This window comes from Delphinus delphis, chromosome 3 (genome assembly GCF_949987515.2).
Source record: "Delphinus delphis chromosome 3, mDelDel1.2, whole genome shotgun sequence".
Taxonomy (NCBI): domain Eukaryota; kingdom Metazoa; phylum Chordata; class Mammalia; order Artiodactyla; family Delphinidae; genus Delphinus; species Delphinus delphis.
The window spans coordinates 60,075,880-60,095,996 of NC_082685.1; the positions used below are offsets into that span (position 1 = coordinate 60,075,880).

Consider the following 20,117-nt stretch of genomic DNA (forward strand, 5'->3'; position numbering starts at 1 on the left):
TTCTGTCTCTCTCCGTGGCTGGGCCTTCTGCCACTGAGAGTACCCTGTTTTCACAACCCGGGCTCAGGTGGTATTGAATCCAGAGATACTGGAACCTTCCCCACTAGGCAGGGCACCCCTCGAAAGTGAGGCATCAGACAAGGGAGGACCCCCGTGCTGACAGGCGCCCTGCAGGAGGGAAGGCACTCACACCTACAGCACAGAAGCTGGGCTGGTTTGATCCCTTCCTTATGTTCACATTTCAGAAAATCATGAAACGGCTCATAAAAAGATATGTCCTGAAGGCCCAGGTGGATAGAGAAAATGACGAAGTCAATGAAGGTAAGCGATTGGATCCATCTGCTGCAGGGCGGAAGCCAGACGTGGTCTCACCAGGCTAAAGTCAAGGTGTTGGCGGTGGGGCTACGTCCCTGCCTGGAGGCCCTGGGGAGGCTCGTTGGGCTGTTGGCAGAATTCAGGTCCACGGAGTTGTAGGACTGGGGTCTCTGTCCCCTGGCTGACCATCAGCTGGGGCTGCCCTTAGCTCTGACCTTAAAGCCGCCCCCCAGTCTTGGCGTGTAGCGCCTCCACCTCAGCACCAGCAACAGGGCGTGGAGCCCCGCTCACAACAGCTGTTCTGCCTTGTGCAGTCACGGCTGCCGTGAGTCGGCCTCATGTCCCTGGAGCTCAGGATGGCCCCGAATTCTTCATCCCCTGAGCACACATACAGACAGCAGCAGACTGTACACCTCTTTCAGATTCTGCGGCAGCCCCGGTTCTAGCTAGTTCTGTCCTGTCTCACTTCCTGGCTCTAAGAAGCTACCAACCAGCAGTTTCTCAAAGAATCCCCCACCTCAGAAGCACTTGATAAAAATGCGGATCTAGAGCCCACCGGGACCTAATGCATCGGCGTGGCCTGGGGGTCTGCATCGTGATAAGGATGCCAGGTCATCCTGATGCGCACTGAAGTTTGCAAACTACATTATTTTCCCCGTGTGGGTTATCTTCCAGTCTATTTTAAGCAGTTACTCTTAAACGAAAAGCAAATTACCATACACCAGGTAATTAATCTTCATGAGACACCTGGGACAAGTATTTGCCACCTAGAAAGAGCCTCCCGCAAGAGTGAAGTCATGAAGTCTCTCCCTTGCCAGGGCCCCAGGGGCCTCCGGAAGGAGCCTAGTCATTGAGTGACCCTCTGCTTCATCCTGGGACATCCACAGTGCGGCCTCAAGGTCAGCAATGACCGAATGGCCCCGGGGGCTGACACTGTCTAGGAGCCGAGCAGCAGCCCACCTACCCACCCCTACTGTTGGGTCTCAGATACAAAACTGCCGGGTGTCATGGCAGCCAGCTCCCCACAGCGTGTAACGTGATTGACAGGAAGGTACCTGATCATAGAAGGTGGGGCTGCCCAGGTTCACGCCACTAGAATCACACCATGAAACTGGGGCCCAAAGAAGCCCCCATGGAAAGAAAATAGGGGATGTATGCCTTTGTCAAAACTGGCCAAACTGTACCTTTAAGACCTCTGCATCTTCTGTGTATAAGGCATACTTAAAAAACACGCATGGCTAATGTGACACTTGAGCCAAGTCCAGTATCTCTCAAACCAGGAGAGAACCTTTCGACTCCCTTTGTGCTTAATAAGAAGATTCCCACAGCCCAGGCCCATGTGGATTTCTAACCACACGGTTCGCTGTGGAAAGAAGCGGAAGACCCTACCGGTGGTCCCTTGCTAGAGAAAGAGGAGAAGGCAGGCCTACCGTGGTGCACCGGTGAGGGATGCTGCTTGCGTGGTGCGGACAGACTCTGCCCCTGTGAGGAGGCCTGGCTCCACAGCCGCAGCCACTGTGCTGAGCTGATCCCCTCAGACACTTGGGAGTTTCTCCTCCCTGAGACGACAGAACAAAACATGGAGCATAATGAGAAAAAAATGTTTCAGTTAACAAGGGTGTTGCCTAGAGTCTTGAAATCTGCTTCTAATGGCTCCAAAACCAGCATTCTAACAACCGTGATAAATCGGTGTTAGCAGGTCACAACCTGATCTTGATTCTCCATCTACCCCGAACCCCTAATGGAGAGCGTGACCAGGAATGGGAGAGGGGTCTTAAGCAGATGAATGAATGGTCCTTTGTCGGTAGAAGCTGAGTGGGATTTAGGTCAAAACAGAGCTCCCGTCCCCTCACCTCCACCCTTGGTGGGCTGGACCAGTAGTCTGACGTTCTGTGGGAAGGATGCACGCCCCAAATGCCTATGGGCTGAGCCCCTTCAGCAGGCTCATCTCACCAAAATCTCATCTGTCCTTGCAGGCGAACTGAAGGAAATCAAGCAAGATATCTCCAGCCTGCGCTATGAGCTTCTTGAAGAGAAATCTCAAGCCACCGGCGAGCTGGCAGACCTCATCCAACAGCTCAGCGAGAAGTTTGGAAAGAACTTAAACAAAGACCACCTGAGGGCGAACAAGGGCAAAGACATTTAACAGCCTGCATCGGCACCTGTGACTTCTACCAGCATTCCAAGGCCAGGCGGGAAGCCCTGGCCACCAGCCCTGGTTGGGAGGGCCCTGGGCCACTCCTCTAGGACTCTAAGGGGACCAACTGGCTCTGTCCTGATCAGCCTTGCTGACATCCGCAGCCCAGTGGCCTGCCTGGACCCAGAACTGTTGTGAATCTAGGCTGTTGGGTGAGAAACTAGACCACAGGAGGAGGGGAGGAAGTGCCCCCCCCATGCATGTGACACCTTCAGGCCAGTCACAGTGACATATGTCCCTGTGGCCAGCGCAGGAAAAGGCCATCTCGGATGCACACTCGTGCCCTCCCACTGCACACGGACCGCAGCGCTGTCTGCATCCAGGAAGCCATCCTGGATGGCTCATGGCTCGTGAGGCCATCATGCCTCATCCCATGCAGCCCTGCTCACTCCCTCCCCGCCACCCACATACATCCAAAGGAACTGGGAGGTGACCTGTGATCTATTCTTAAGTGCCAGATGAGAACACAGATAGCCTAATAGCAAAATCGCTCTATTTGTTTATATAAAAAAAAGGTTTAAAAATCCTAAATCAAAAATTGTACTGTAGGTAGCACTGTTCAGAGAACAACGACAAAATCCAAATGATGTATTTTTACCTTTATTAAAATTATCTTGTATTTACTATTTTTACCTGAAATGGAAAGAAATAAAATTACCTCATAATAGCCTGGGAAGCCTCTGTGGATGTGCTGCCCTCCTGTTGTCCTGCGTCCTCTCTGGAGGTGGCCTTGGGCATCTGCTGCTCTGGGAGGAGAATGAGCAAGTGGGAGGGGGCAGGTACCACCCATGGGAGTCACGCAGCCAGGACCCCCACCTCCAAGCGTCTCCTCCTGTCTCCAGACCTAGTGACCCCAACCTCCCCAAGGTCAAGAAGGAGGCAAAGGAAATGGTGAGGGAAGCGGAACGTTTTCTCCCATCCCACCTCTCCCGCTCTCCCCTTGAGTGGCAGGGGAAGGGGAGCCTGATGAAAGGAGCCTAAAATCTTTCCGGCGGGGCCTAGGTGTGAGTAGGGAGAGCAGCCACAAGAGGGCGCCCCAGTCCCGAGCAACGCCCATTCTGAGCGGGCTAGAGGAGATGCCACTGGGCCCCAAGGGTCACTTACTAGTAACACCAGCTGGATGTGCTGAGTGAGCACTTGCTGTGTACCAGGCACTGTGCTGAGGGCTCTGCATGCATCAGTCCACTGAACCCTCACAGCAACCCTACGAGGAGGAAGAGGATCAGGTCACAAATTCAGATGCCTTGCAGACAACCTGGATGGGCCAAACAGGTATGTGCGTGTACACGTGCATATATGAGTGTTTTCTATATGCGTATGTAGGAGACTTGTGTTTTGTGATACGCAGTATAACTTCAGAGATAAAACTGTTTGCTTAACTCTGCTCTAAGAAAAGTGCAGATCAACTGGGGTGATAAACAGAACTGAATTGGTCCCAGCATTGAGGTGGCGGGAAGAGGCCATGACAACCCAGACAGCCATGCCCTACCTAAAGCAGGCACAGACACCAAGCCCAGCTAATTGTTGCCCTAAGGAATGCAGGCCCAGTGTTGCCAAATCTTCCCCATTTCTAGGGGGAAAAAAGCCCACATTTGTTGGGCCTTGGCAGCCAAGATGGGTGACTGGAGAAGTGGCCCTGAAATGGGACTCCAACCCAGGCCTTCCTGGCACCAGTACCCAGTGCTCAGCAAGAAGGTAGCAGAGGCGTCCGACAGGGATCGGGGGCACATGTATGTGCAGGGGGCCTTACAGATGTAAACTCTGGTCCAGGAGTTTTTCACCTGGGGTCTATGTGCAGGTCCATGGATGGATTTCAAAGAACCTGCGAATCCTGAAGTGCCCATCAAATTGTGAGCTTGTCTTTGTGAGGGTGCGTTGTTATGGAGAGAATACCTGCAGCTTTTCTCAAAGGCTCATCCATGCTCCACCACCACCACCCCCAAAAGCCTGCAGATGATGACTGAATCCCTTCAGCAGAATCTCCCGGGTCCCTTGCTAAGTATCGGGGATGAGACACATATGTGTCCAGTGGGGGATAAATCAACTACTCTTCCCACAGAGCACACCAGCCTCCCTAACCAGGGGACAAATGACCAACACTTGTGGAAGATTTCCTTTCAGATCCCTCACTTATCACCATCGGAATGCTAATAAACATTTCTAAGATGCATTATTCAATTTCCCTATCTGCCTTTTCTACCAGAGGCAGCTGGCAACCCTATTTTTCAAGTCCTGGGGTGATCTTTTCCTATCAAACCCAAGTCTCCAATTTGCCCCTTAAGGAGATAAAGGAAAACAAGTCCCACTAAGTAACTGCAAACTGGGAACGAAAACTAGCAGCGCCCGTTAGGCCCTGGCTGCCACATCTGGGGGGGTGACGGTAGTCCAGGAACGGATTCATGGCTGCCAGAGGGAGGTGGAGGCGGGGAGGGACGTCTCTTTCATGGAAAGCTGCTGGAGAGGCCTTGGGACTGAGGGTTGGCAGAGCTGGCAGCCTGGAACCGGAGGCAGGGGCTTAGTGGTTTTCCAGGCACTGACAACCTCCCTTACTTTCCCCCATTTCCTTGGCTCCTGTGGAATTAGCCAGGCAGGAGAAGCAGTTCTTGGAGAGACGAAACAGGAGACAGAGGAACGGAGTCTGGGAAAGGCACAAGTACAGAGAGGGGGAGGAGAAAGGGCCCAGGCCCCCCCAGACTCACACTTCCCAAAGCACCCGATCCGTCCCCTCGCAGCCTTCTACACAACAGTCATTATTTAGTCTGTAACTTTAGTGTATGCTTGTAACCTGTCTCCCAGTGCTGTGGGGCTCCGGAGAGGCGGCCCTGTCCAGGTTTCTGGGTAACCAGTGGTTAAGCGTCAAGGTCTCCAGCGACTTGTCACCTTCCGATGGTTCCTAGTAGGACCTGACAGATCCTAGTAACACTTCCTGGGCAAAAACCCCCAATTAGTACCCAGAGCTATTTCTGAAGCAGGAGAGCTCACACACTTGAGAAAGCACAGCCGGCCTCCTCTGCCCATCACAGAGCACCTCCCTCCGTCCCAAGGAGGCCCAGGAGACAAAACACTGGCCAAAGCAGCCCAGGCCGAAGGAGATTCCCTAACCTGGGTGCGACTCTGCAAATGTTCCTCCCAGCGACTGCAGGCCTGGGAAGCCCGGGACAGACACCTCCAGGTCTGCTTGCCTCAGGGAGACTGAGACACCTTGTCCCACTCAGGAGCTCAGCCTCCGTTGTCTGGTTAAAAATAAGCAGCCTCACGGCCTGTCACTCCTGAAAGCATTCATTAATGCTTCTGTAAAGGGTAGAGCCTGAGGCTCTGGGGGGCTGACACGAATTAGGAGTTTTGATCCCGCGGTGGCAGGCAGGCCACGCCCCATTCTATGTTTATCCCATCCCTTCCTCTTATCCCTTGAAGGGTGATCTACTATCGAGAAGGGACTCCAGGAGAAGCACGCGGACCTCAAGCAACCCAGGCTGGTTAACCAGGCAGCAAACCCCCTTCCGCCCTCTCTGCAGACACAGCAAGCTTCCGAGGGTCCCCAGCCTCGAAGCAGAGGCCGCCTGGCTGGCTCTTCCTAGGTAAAGGAGCCGGGTTTCTCCCTCTGCTTTCCCACCGCGGTCAAGCCACAGGGATGTCCCAGGCCCTTTACCTCCGCAGGGAAAAAAGAAAGGTGTCTAGGTCTTAGGTTCCCAAAGGCCTGAGTCTTTAAAGAAGAGAGAGGATTGAGGAAAGAATCAAAACGTTTGAGAGAAGCGGTGTTTGAGGAGCTAGGGCTCTCCCCTATCCAGCCCTGCTTCCCTCAGAGGGGGCAGGAGAGGGATGGAGGGGAGGGCCTGAGAGCTGAGAGGCCAAGGCAGCCTGGCCCTGCCTGTGGAGGAACAGTGCTCAGGGCCATAGAGTTGGGACCACAGCTGGAAGTCCAGGTCCTCACCCAGCCGCCCTCCGTAGGCATCCAGGGAGGCAGGAGCAGGAGGGGGAAGGATGGGGCTCCCCGGAGCAAGCGGGACAGGCGTGGAGGGCACTCTCATTACAGTACGATTAAAAAGTGCGGATTCCACGTCCTCAGAGTGTCTGCATCAGGAATAACTGGGCCCGACGAGCTCATCAGCTGTGCCCACTGACAGACGAGGCCGTGGGTCCCGTGGCACTGACCCCACACGCTCCCAGGCCAGCGGCCTGCCGTCCCAGCAGTGCGCTGGGGAAGCAGAAGGCCAGGGAAGGCCTCGTATATGCAAATAAAAGCATGCCAGGACCCGTTCAGGTGTCTGAGCGCAGACTCAACACTCACAGGGTAGATAGCACTGCTAACTGTGCCGCTTCCACCCAACCACCTCCAGGGCCCTGTGTGCCCGTGGATAAAGCAGAGGAAGGCAGGGCAGGCAGGAGTGGAGTGGGGGAGGGCACGGGCGTGCAGGCTTTGTAGTGGCTGTGACCCCTCTTTGGCTGGAAACAGATCTCACCCCAACCTCAACACAACCTACCAGAGTACCCCATGCCCCTGAAACCAACACAGCCCCAAGCCGGGTGATCACATGCCTGCCCTGAGATATCTATGCGCACACTGAGAAAGAAAGATCTTTTTTTCCAGTAGGGTTGCTGCACAGGGGAATGTGAATCTGGGACACCAGTAGACCCCTCCCTGCCACACAGACAGGCTGTCTGCAAATGAGGTCACAGATGAGAAATTAAGGAGAGGGAAGAAGTAAAGGTTGGAGGGGAGTGGGCAGAGGAGAAAAAAAGAGGGAGAGGGAAGAGAGGAAAGGTGGAGAGGGGAGGTGTGCCACATTCTCACCCTTGATACCCTTCTTCCTGAAGCTCTTCCTACATCTGAGGAACTGTTCCAGAAGCCTTCTCAGCTTTGCTGCCAGATAAAGTCTCATGTTTGTTGATGCTAGTTTCTACTGGGTTTCTGGATGTCATTTACATCCTCAGAATCCTGATGAACACAGAAATGACTCCAGGACTTATTTGCCCCATCCTCCCCCTGGGGCTGTTTTGCATTTCTGTAGTTAGAGGAGCAAGGGCCAGAAACTGTCAGGGTTATTCTTCTTGAGACTCTAAAGAAGTGGTGGGTGATGGTATCAGTCTGGTTAAACTGTTCGAGAGTGAATCCACAAGACGCTGGACATACTGGCTGCTCTGGGGCCCAGGTGATGGGTGCAGCTCAGGACCGGGAGAGGATCCAGAACTGGCACCCTGGGCACTTCTGTGATGGACAGTGGCCCCAGTGAGGCACATCTCAACAGCTTTGCCGGCAGTTAGTAGTGGGGAGACCAAGGGGGGCCAAAGCAGAAAGCGGGACGAGGCAGCGGGCATAGTGACTACAGTTATCACCCTTGTTTGGGGGGCTAACCACTCAGAAACCCCCAAAATAACCAGCAAAGAGTTTGAGGATAACCAGTTTCTGGCTGATGAGGTTCCTGCTCTAAGGAGGAAATGTAGCCTTACTTGCAGGTGCAGGCTGGTGAAGTGGACTATTCAGGTTACATAAGTAACAATACAACTCAATACTGGATTTGGGGGACTTGTGCTGCTATCGGTGAGCTTAGGTCGTTGAGAGTAGCATGAATCCCAGCAGCTGTACCAGTGACTCATAGGGTTTTCAGACTGGTGGTGCTGGGGGAGCAGTGACCACCCCAGACCGGAGCTGGGCCAGTCTCCTCGAGGGAGGAAGCAATTCCTGATCACTTCAAGGGTACAACAGAACAGAGCCCCAGGGTTTCACTCTCAGCTCCAATCAATCACAAGACAGACATCCCCGCAAACCACAGCCTCGGGTGGCTCCCCAGCCTGCAGAACTAAATTAGAAGCCCCCAAGGCCTGTGGAGCCCGGCTGAAGGTGAATGTTCTGAGAGCCTAGCTGCTTTTTCAGACATGTCTTCACGTAAAGATGCTCACAGCATCATCACTGTCTGTCACAAGAAGCATGAACAGAATGTGTATTCTGAGCCTCAGCAAAGGCCATGGGGCTGGGGGGCCAGAGTGTCTCATGATGTTCCCCTCCAAAGACACATGGACGTGGTTCCTGCGCCCTGGGACTTCCGAGCCTCCAGGTGAATGGCAGCGACTCAGAGGTGAGTGATTCCCATTGTGCTGAGGCTGCAGCGAGAGGCTGGTACAGATCAGTATTCTAGTCACTCTGGACACATCCTCAATTTTTCTCCCAAAGGGTAGAAATACCATTTTGCTGATTCTTAAAGACCCTCCAGTCTGTCCTCTCCCTGCATACATACATATGACATGAAAGATTCAGCCTGAGGTGAAACAGAAGGGACCTCTTCCAGAAAACGGAGCCGAAGGTTTGAGACAAAAGCCCAGATGTGTGAGGAAACCAAGGGAACTGTCACTCCCCACACAGCCCAGGTGCACATCTACCCACAGGGCCCCGGGCCAGGTGCCCGCAGCTCTGAAGAGACCCGAGGCCACGCCAAGACCCCGCTGGTCACCCCCGGTGCCCACCACTTGGTCAGAGACATGAGGAGAGGGGTTTGGAGGTGAGAATGAGCTCTGGCTCCCAGCACTCTCCAGCCAGAGGAGGCAGGGCCCCCCACACGCTGTCACACGGGTCCCCTGGCGGCAGAGACCTGAGGCAACCCAAGCAAACGTGAAGAGTGACAAGGTCTGTGGCACCATCTTCATGGAGCCTGTGCAGGGGCTCCCACAGGCCTCTGCGGAGGCCACCCCCTGAAAGAGAAGACCAGAACTGACATGCAAGAGGCAGCATGCGTGTGCAGCTGTGCTACTGCAGAAAGTAACAGAGAAACTGCTTACCTGTCAGGCCTCTGAGTCTCCTCTGTACAGGCTGTGGTCGCCCAGGGACAGAAGCCACCGTTGGCACAGAGCATAGGAGCGGGGGGTCTCTGGAACTTCCCCAAGTCACACCCCAGGCCTCCAAGCCCAGCAACACTGGTGCCAGTGGAAAGAGAGCAGGTAAACACAAGCCTGGCTGCTGCCCTCTTCTATGATGTACGGGGGTGACTTCCCAAGAAAGAAAGTGAGGTTGTGGGGAATTAGCACATCAGGGGCCCCCAGGACGCATGCCTCTGCGGCCGCCTGCCTTTGCTTCTTCTCCTCCCACGTGGACGCTAGGCTTGGTCCTGTGACTCGGGGGGTCCGGCTGAGCACCAGCAGCGGCTCCGTAAGCAGGGGCTCGTCCTCGTGGTAGGCGGCTGCTACGTCGTGGAGGAGCTCGGCTGCACAACTCACTGTGCAGACGCCGTGTGGAGAGAAACCTGGGAGGGTGAGAAGCCTCTGGTCCTTTCCAGTGGAGCCAAGCTCCCAACTGAGAGCAGGCTCGGCAGCGGGTCAGCCGCGGGGAGCAGAACCGCCCAGCTGAAGCCTGTCAACCACGGAATCACGGGAAACAATAGAGTGTTGTTTTAAGACTAAGTTTGGAGGTGGCGTCTCACCCAAGCGGTAGATAACTCAAACAAAGGAACCAAAGCATGGTCCCCCCACCAGAGGAGAGGAATCTTACCCATTCACCCCAAGAGAATGACTTACTCCTGGGGCCTCAATCAACAGCCCAAGAACACAAGTCAGCAAGTGTTAATGAAGCCACAGTGTGGGCTCCCATCTACCCAGGTCAGCTTTGCTCCACCTGGAAAGAAATCCTGTTTCTGTCCACCAACAGAAACCAACAACACCGCTCTGGCCATCTTGTGGAAGGAGGCAGGCTTTGCTGAACAAGCTGAATGCAGCCAGTCAGCGAAGCCAAGCCCTCGGCTGGGAGTGGTTAAGTAGATTTGTGAGATTTTTAATAAGCGTGGTGGACAGTACAGAGGCGATGTCACAAGACAGTCAGTGAATCGTTGCCTAGCGGGCACAGATAACCTTCCCTTCGATTCCCAGCCTTACAGCTCTCAGAGCACTTTCACATCCCTTACCTCACTTAATTCAAACAACAACCCAGCCAGGTGGGCAGGGCAGGATTTGTTATCCTCTTTGCATAGAAAAGAGCTTATGCGATGCAACGGTCCCATTGAGTGGAAGTTCAACCCCCGGGGCCCCTGAGCCTGGTGAACGGGACTGGGTGCAGGGTGGGTGCCCATGAACACAGATGAATGGGAGGGGTGCCCTTCGGCTGGACAACATGTGTAGAAGCCCTGTCCTGGGAGGCAGCCTGGGGCAGGAGGGACAAGTCTTTCAGGGCATTTCTCAGTGCAGTCCTAGGACTCCCTGCCTCAGAATCCCTGGGGACACTTGCTGATACTGTAGATTGCCAGACAGGGAGTGAGCCTAGGAATCTATATTTTAAGATGCTCCTGAGGGTCGACTGTATTTGGACACCATTGCTACAGAAGCCCCGTTGCCAAACAGTATAGTTATCAAGTTGCTTGACTGATGGGCACTCGTGGTCTAGCGCTCTTGCTAGCTCTCTTGTCTTCACCAAGGTGAAGTTTTGGAAGGATGTGTAACATTTGGACATGTAGAAAAGATGGGGCATAAAAAATTGGAGGCACTAAGAAAAAAAGTAGGGATGGGCAGTTCAACCCCACTCTATCCTATGTTGCATAACCATTATCAAACAGCATCATTATGAAGTGAAAACACAGTAAAGGGACTGGAAACACTAACAGGGGCTGGGTAATAACATTCTCCAGGGATGGCCTTGTTTGGATTTGGTGTCCTGTTTCTTGGAGGTGAGGAAATGTCATGCCTGCACGGGGGCACAGGCAGAGAGATGCCTCTGTCCTGCGACCTTAGGGCTCACCTGGAGTCAGAGAGCAGATCCCTGAGCAGACAACCTGCCCCAGTGAGGACAGCAAGCTTCCTGGATGTCCTGGGAGGGACCCCTCATCCCTCCATCTCCTCCATCCCCATGCAGGCGGGTTCTGCCAACAGAAATGGCAGGGAGAACGCTCCAAGCTCCCACCAGGCTGAGCAAGTTGGTTGGGGGGCGGGGGGAGGTCCACTTCTCTTCCCACCACAACTAATTGGGGGAGGGAGGGAGAGCGGGGAAAGACACACGGCTGAGATCCGTTTTTTATTTTTATCACCCTTTCCGACTCTTTGTGATAGAATCTGAGCCACTTCTGTTGTGTATCAGGAAGAAATGTGCTGCTTAAGTGTGTTTGTAATTAGACCCAGGTAATTCGGTCTTTAATAATCAGCACGTTTCTCCCTCCAGCTCACTAAGCCCTGCTCCGGCCACCGCTCTATTTTCATCCCGGCCCCCCTCCCAGGCAGGGATGCCTTAAAGGGGCCCACTGGCTTAGCATCTTCTCCCTTTCTCTCCAAATGGCCTGACTGGCCCACATGGGCCTTCTCGAGCAAGGGCTCTGAGGGGCCCGAGCAGCAGATTCTGGGAAAGGGTGTCATTTGGGAGTCTGGACAGTGGAAAGGCCCAGCCCACTCACCCTCTGGCTCAGCAGAGCCCAGCCTAGACCCTCCTACCTGGGGGGGAGGAGAGACAATCTCCCCAACGCCAAAAATGATAAGAGTATCTCTTCCACCCTGGCTGTCCTCTCAAGTGGGTGCAGAGAGGACAGGAAAGTGTCCTTGGTGACGGTGTTGTCGGTGTCATCATGACTCCAGGACTCCTGACTAGGGCCGCTACCTTCCTGGGCTCCAGCCCCACCTTCAGCCAGTGCCTGCCAGGTTGGGGCAGGGAGGAGGCTCAGAGGGGCTGAAGGAAGTGTGACGGATGAGGCACTTAAGGAACGAGGACCCCAGAGAGGGGAGAGAGATAAAAAAGCAAATTACAGTTTTTAAAACATTATTATTCTCATTTAAATAAGCAAACATGGTCACTGGAAAAATTTTCAAAAACCTCAGCACTCAAAAAGGAGAAAAAGAAAATTGCCCTTAATCCTACCATGCAGAGATCATTATTAGGAGGTATTTACTTATGGTTTTCTTTGCATATTATATCAGTCCTAATCCACAACCTCAAGTGGGTAAGAAATGTCCCGCTACTTTTCCATGAGTCGATTTCTGCAAGGATCCTGCCCCTGAAGTGGTAGAAATCTCAGTTCCGAGTCCCCACACCTACTTTCCTGGCCCTGAGCTAAATTCTGCGGACTGAAGGTGGGTGGTCCTCCCTGCACCGGTGTCCACCACCGCTGTTCTCTCTGCTTCTGAAAGGTCAGCCCTGCAAGCCCCTGCCACACAGACCCTCATTCCCATCCCAAAGACGTCCTCAGGCACGTCCTGCCACTCTCATGGCCTCCTTGGAGCACTGGCACAGAAGCCCTCCTCTGTCTCCCAACCGCTGTAGAGCCGGAGGAAGCTAGCTGTGCCCCCTCCCCTGGCACTTCCACATATGCTAAGCTGAGCTTGCAGGAGTTATTCTGCCACCTCGCACCCGGTGGGGCTGGGGGAGCCATCCACACTCTGGGGCTTCTGCCTCCCTAGGACTCTACCCAAGAAAGCTATCTATTATCTCCCTCCGCACCCTGTTCCCCAAAACCCTCTGCATTTCTGTTCTCTGTTCCAAGGCAGAGAGCCCCTGTGCTCCCTTCTCAGGGACCCACCAGCATCTAAGGTCGCCTCGTCTTCCCACCAGCTCTCTTCTCCTCACCTCCCTCCCGGCCCTGCCCCCAAATCAGGGAGATCTCTTCTAAGGGCTACCACATAAGGTTAAGCAGTGTGTGCACTGCACAAATGTGGCCTGCTGTGGGGTAGGGCACAACCAGAGGCTAAAATCTGCCCTTGCCCTGGCAAGCAGAAAGGCACCTTCTCACAATTCACCCACAGGTGCCATATGTGCCAGCCACGGCCCTGCCCTCACTCATCATGTCTTGTTCCAAACTTTATACCAAGGCCTAGACTTTTGGTACTCAAAAACCAGTAATTTGACTCCTTTGTTAAATCTGTCATCCCTTCCCTGAGGCAGTTAATGTTGGGCAGTCTGACTGCCGTCTGCCTGCAAGCAAGGATCACAGGTGTCAGGGCACGCAGGAGGACGCCTTGGTCAGTGCTTGAGGACATATCTCTCACTCTCACACACACACACACACACACACACACACACAAACACGCATGTGCACTCCCAGCTCCAAATGCTAGATTCAAATCTTCAGGGTTGAGACAGAACCTGCATTTTAAAAGCTCCCAGGTGATTGTGAAGGGGTTTGGGGAGAACGGGTACCATAAGGGGACACAGACCCAGTCCCTGGAGAACACTACCCCACGGCTCAGCAACCCTTGTGGGGCAGTGCAGGACACTCCCTTACTTGCCCGGGCCGGTGAACTCAGGACCCCACCGGGCTGGATGGGGGACTGTCATTTCTCAAATGCCCTTAACACCCCCATGCATCTTCCTGTTTTCCCTCTTTGGTTGCAGTTGAGATGTTGAGAAAATCCACTCAACACTGTATCTGGGGGAGTGTCATTTTAAAGGCTTTCTCAAAGAAGGACCAGATGATTCCCAGTCATCCAGCCCACTTCTCCCATCCAGCAGAGACAGCCTGCAGGCAGCCTCCTTAGGGAGTGGTGGGAAAAGCCCCTTCCCCAGCAGTACTGAGGTGCAGGGACCACGCATGACTCTCCAGAAGAAACCTTCTCAGATGGAGGCCCCCTAACTTCTGACCTGGGAGCCTGAGCCCCAGGGGAGGAACAGGCCAAACTTCTTGTGCCTCAGCATCAAATGGCAATGCTAATGTAGTTTCTAATTTAGGTTTGAAAATGCCACTTAAAGGACAGCTTCAGTTCTCTCACTTAAAACTTTTTTTTAAATAATCACATTTCCTCATGAATCAGGCCATGGGCATATTTGTCCCTCCCTCCCTGTGAAGAACTGACAGAGCAAAAAGGACATTCTCTCAGGTTTCTTCATGTGAATCAGCACATTCTTTAACACCAATGTGCTGCTTCTTCAGTCAGGGGGTCTTTCTCCGGCCTGTCCCCACATCCATGGTCCCATCTGCTCATAGCCTCTGACCAGGATCTGGACCCTGTCACTCCCCGTGCTACATAACCAGCCAGGCTGAAAGGGGGAGCACAATGCGAGCCCACGTGCTGGCGTCTGGACATTCCAACCTGTCTCAATGTCCTGTCAAACCCCTAGTAGAGGATGGAAGACTGAAACTAAATTGTTACTGCTTGCCTGCAGGGTTTGCTCCAGGATGACGTTCATTGTCTCCTTTACCCTTGTTTATATTTTCTCAGTAATGACCAAATACTACTTTTACAACCAGAATAAAAATCAAGGGGAATGAGTTTCATTTTAGAAAGGTCAGTGGGAGCCACTGTAGGTCACTGACTCGGACAGTGACCTAAGGATAACAGGTTCCCTCTGGCAGAGGAACGTGTTCAGGATGGATCCAGCTGGGTTTACGGTGAGGCAATGAAGCTTAAGCTTCAGCTCCCCCCCCGCCCCAGTTCACATTGACCTGTCATGTGTTTATAAAATTTGCAAAAGCAACAGCTAAGACTATTGTTTTCCACTACAAATGCCCCCATCACACTTTTCCTCAGGTTGGGTGGCACTGAAGGAAACGTGGAAACTCGGGCAATCCAGCTGAGAGGAGGCCAAGTTGGAGATACCTTTCCTCCAAGTGTTAGTGCATGTAACTAAGTGGTTTCCAGTTACTTTAGAGGTAAGGTACCGCCAGCCCTCCACTGGGGATCCCAGGAGAACTCCCACCACTTCAGCTCACAGGTGTCAGGACACGAAGGTGCAGGGTCAGAGGGGGGACCGGATATGGAGTTGTCACCAAGCACCGGGTACCGAGGAATGTGATGATGGAAGGGAACTGTGGTTTGAGTCGTATGGCCCCAGAAGCCAGTCTGGATTGTTTTCCTGGACGTTGGATCTTGGTCAGCTTTTTCGTTTATTTTGATTCTTTCTCATTCTAAATAATTATTTACTTTAAAACCTAATTTGGGGGCTTGCCTGGTGGCGCAGTGGTTGAGAGTCCGCCTGCCGATGCAGGGGACACGGGTTCGTGCCCCGGTCCGGGAAGATCCCACATGCCGCAGAGCGGCTGGGCCCATGAGCCATGGCCGCTGAGCCTGCGCGTCCGGAGCCTGTGCTTCGCAACGGGAGAGGCCACAACAGTGAGAGGCCCGCGTACTGCAAAAAAAACAAAAAAAAAAAACAAAAAAACCTAATATTGTGCTCTTGTTCTCAGAGAGGGCCCCTGAGATGCAGGAGCTGCAGGCTCCACAAAACCTGCATCTGCCCCTAAGGATGGACCACAGAGCACAGGGCAGGGCAGCGGGCTCAGCACCTGGGCCGTAGGAGCCCCCGCGGCAATGCCGACGGCAATGAGAGGACACACGTGAACTTCATACCACTGACCACAAAAACAAAGTACTGGCTTTGAGGGGGTCTGGCTGGGACCCAGGGCTCTGACCTTAGCCCAGACTCAGAACCCAAGGGTGCAACTCTCACCCTTGGAAGACTCTGAATCTGAGGTACCCAGTCAAAGCCATCAGTAAATAGCTGGAGACTGTCGGGGGGCGAGGCCAGAGAGGAAAGGTTACCAGGGGCTAGGGGCGAGGAGGGGGGCTTCTGAGGAGAGGTGAGTCTGGCTAGGATTTCAACCCCTGGCAGCTGTCCCTTCCTTCAGGCCTCAAGAGCCCCATGTGAAAGGTCACCAGTCCCAGCAGGGGACAGATGATGCTACTCTTGACCACGCTCTGAGCCCAACTCCGCAAAGCTGCATACATCCTGCCTGACGGGGCTCTTCTGACAGGCCGCCCACTGGCCCGCATGAGACATTTTTAGCTTGTGGTGCTTCCTACCAAGTCCTTCCTACCCCTCTCCTCTTAGAGGTGTCAGACCCGCACTGTTACCTGGAGGCTCTCCCAGTGTACTCCAGCTCCCACACCTTTTATCCTCAACAGGCATTTCTACCAGTAAATCTCTTGCATGTGCTTCTCAGAGGATCCAGACTGACACAGGACCAAACTGGATTTTTCCTCTTGCCATCATCAGAATAATTAAAGCTGATTATGAGACATTAACTTTCGCATTGTGTGATTCGATGATGTTTAATGCCGTACCCACGTGCCATCTAAAATAATCTTGCATGCCACTTGATGTATGCGTACCAAACCTTAGGCAATTCAATCCAAAAAGAGCCAGCTCTTCCTGAGTGAGCTCCTTTGCCCTGGCCTCACCACCAAGCCCCAGACCTTTGCATGAAGTAGTTCTCCAACATGCCACAGATGGGGTGGGTTGGGGGGCCTCTTAATTGACTGAACGTACCCCCACCCTGCCTTGCTGCCGGTCACCACTTCTGGGCCCCAGGCATCCCCTCTGGCTCTCAGTGTCCCTCCAAGTGTAACCTCACAGGCCAGGTACCCCCTGCCTTGATACAGGGACCAGAGGGCCCCAGCCAGAAGGCCAGGTACCCCTGAGCCTGGCTACTAATCTCAAACAACAGTCCCATTCCTTTTGGCATGGGCTGGCTCCATGCCAGCTTCAGCCTACATCCCACTCTTGGCCAGAGCAGTGGCCTGTTCCTTAGTGTGCAATGACCCTACTCTGACTCCACCCAACACCCGGTCAGGCCCAGGCAGCAGCAGGAGTGCAGGTTCACCTTCACGCAAACCCCTGTCCTTCCCACAGGAGGCTAGGTGATGGCGCCCGGGGGTGGCAATATGTCTTAGCAGCCTGCAAGCCTTGTGTCACTGGAACCCACTTGGCTGGAGGCCACACAGCCAGAGGGACTCAGAAAGGCAGGCGAGGTCACATGTCACTGAAACCAAAGAGAAGGATGTTGAGGCACTAACCAGTGAGACTTTGTCCAAAAAATGTCCAGAGTCACCCCATCACCAGAGACAGAGCCAGCACCCACAGCCTGCACACCCAGGTCCCAGGCAGCCCGTGAATCATGTCACTGACCCTCCATCTCACCCCCTGACCTTAAGAGACCCACAGGCCCGTGGGATCAGAAGACAGAGGTGGAGATGCCCTTTCTGGGATTGGAGACCTTTTGTGCGCTCTTTCCTTCCAGAACCGTCTCTCCCTCATACCCCACCCTTTCTCCAGTTTTCCTGTTTCACAAACCAGACTGCAACCCCTCGAAAGCCCTGGCATGACCATTCTCCAAACCCACTGCTGTCTGCTTCCATTTGGAAAATCACTTCATTTCAGAGCCTGGGCTTGGCCTACTTGCTATTCAGTTCTTAAAATGGACATTCTAAAATGCAACCTTCAGTCACAAATCACTATGGTTGCCAAAGCCATCTGTATCAAACAAAAACGAAAACAAACAACACAAAACCAAAAACACACACAAACCCAAACAAACCAAAACAAAAACATTGCCAAGGGCGATGGTTAAAATAAAAGTCTGCAAGCAAGGGCACCACCAGCGTTCACAGAGGATGCGGAGACCACTCCACTCCAGCGGTTAAATACTCACAGTACACAGGGAAACCAACACCAGCAGCAATGAACTCCAACCTCAGACAGCAACACTTCACCCTTGATCTTCACCCCAGCCTCTTGATGATGCTGAGTGCTTTAATAATAATTCCCCTAGTGAGCAGAAGAAATAAAAATAGCTTTACCAGGCACCAAGGACCGGTGCAGCCGTTTATGAAATCCTGGGGCTGTAATGCTTGCAGTCTCCCAAGTTTCCATTTAACAGCTAACGAATGGCCCCATCGCAGCAGGAAAGGCACCCTTGCCTCGCCTCTCTTGGTCTCTCCACAGACAGGCCAGCAGGGAGGGAGCGTGTGTCACTCAGCGACCACGTAATGGGGAAGAGGTCCCGCAGGGATCCCAGCCCTGTGACCTCTGCCTGTCAAAGCCAACCTCCAAGGCCCTTTATAATCTTTCCCGAGACTTAAATGTATGGGTACACAAAGCTTCCTAATGGAAGGTCGCTCTGGCTTGTGTAAAGAGCTGTGTAAACTTCATCTCTGCATTTACTCAGCACCAACCTTGTTTAATTTCCTGCCTGGGGATGTTCAGGGAACGTGACCATCCTCTCTGAACATCTTTTGGAAAAGAAACAGTGCCCTCCCACTTTGGGACCAAAGGACCCCCTAAAAAGGGCAAGATACCTCCTCCAACTTTACCAACAGGAAAGACGGTTTGACCACACTCTCTGTTAAGTTTCTCACTAGCAAAAGCAGCTTAAGACTGAGTAGATGAGAACAGACTGCCAAGTCTGAGGCTCCAGGGCACCCTGACCCAGCCGTGTGACCTTGGCAGGTGACACCAGTCCTCGGGGCTGCAGCTTCCTCCTTGGGAAAATGGAGGTGCTAGCGTGTCTGTCTCACAGGTTGTGAGCAGCAAGTGCTTGGCCTATGGAAAGAGGTGTGAACCGTGGCTACTAGAACTGCTCTAAATTGGAGGTGGCCCACCACCTCCATTGCAGACTCTGGAACCCAATGCCCAGGTTCAAGTCCCAGTTCCTCCATTCACAGGCTGCAAGGCCTGCAAAATGCAAAATGATGATGAAAAGCAGCAGCTCTGACGAAGGAATGCACATTGCCAGGGACCCCAGGTGCAGAGATTTCCCTGCCCCACCAGGAGCAATGGAGCTGCAGTGACCCTCCATCCACACCAAGTCCTCTGCAGACACCCCTTACTCTTTGCCCACTTCCTGAATGATCACAGCACAATTTTGGAAACCAAAATCACTTACCATAAACCCTTACTTTATAGCCCAAAAGGCTGAGGCCTGGCCCAGATTCCACTTAGGACCTCCCAGCTGAGGCACCCAGCCTTCCTGCCACTGCCTGGTTGTCTTACCTGACCTCATGAGCAGGGTGGAGAGGAAGCCGGGGGTCGGCAGGGCCACCATGACTCCCCACACAAACATATGCAGGAAGTTCCAGGCCAAACCACAAACTAAGCTACAAACCAAAAATATTTTGATGTTTTTCTTCATTTTATATTTTTCAGATGGGCACAATCTTTAATGAAAAAGAAAATTTTAATTTTGTTGTACCTTAAAAAACAAACAAAAAACCCAAGACCCAGAGGGTTACTGACAGCAGGGGCTTCACCTGGATAAAATCCCCTCCATCCAATCCACATGCTGCCTCTCCCCTTGGCTGACGGTGTCCCTGAGGAAGCTTCTTCCGGTTTCACATAATGTCCCTGGGATCCTGCTGGCTGAGTAAAATGCTATCCCAAATAGCTCAGGCCTTCAGAGAAAGGGACTCTGCTCCCTGCCCGAGCAGCCCACATCCACGGCTGCTGCATCACTGTTACGTGGAGGCTGTCCTGTGCTAACATGGATAAACCTTGCCCCTCTCGGAGCCAGCTTTCCCATCTGGAAGATGAGAAGTTGGCCTAAGCAGCGGCCGGGCACAGGGGCTCAGGGCCCTATGCCCTTGGAGCACATTGGGCAGCACCCCAGGACCAAGGTGGGCAGATGGGGTCATGCTAAGTCCTGCCAGGTCCCACTCTCCACCTCACACCCACACCCACCCCCATGCTCAGGGAGGCTCCCCACAGGCCTTGTCCATGGAACTGCAGGAAAACACTGAGGAGGGTCTCCGGAGCATTTCTGCACCTCACTTAGCAAGCAGTCAAACCCTCTGTAGGGTCAGGACAGGCCCACAATTCAGTGTTATACAAAGAGCTCGCAGAGGCGTTTCTCCTGGGCTGAGCTGGGCTTTGTGGGAATGCGCTCTGGCCGAGGATGGCCTTGCACACCTTGCTTGCTCTTGTTAAGCCTGTGGGCAGGTG

General features: G+C 53.4%; 1 protein-coding gene across 4 annotated transcripts in view; it reads left to right on the plus strand.

Moving 5' to 3' along the window:
- TRPC7 (transient receptor potential cation channel subfamily C member 7) overlaps nucleotides 1-2,461 on the plus strand; it is a 122,581-nt gene extending 120,120 nt beyond the window's left edge. For all 4 annotated transcript variants that reach the window (XM_060006924.1, XM_060006925.1, XM_060006926.1 and 1 more), the window contains 2 exons: nucleotides 246-321; nucleotides 2,292-2,461. In XM_060006924.1, coding sequence (XP_059862907.1) covers nucleotides 246-321; nucleotides 2,292-2,461 — 246 coding nt within the window. The remainder of the gene's footprint in view (nucleotides 1-245; nucleotides 322-2,291) is intronic.
- Nucleotides 2,462-20,117: the final 17,656 nt, after the last annotated feature.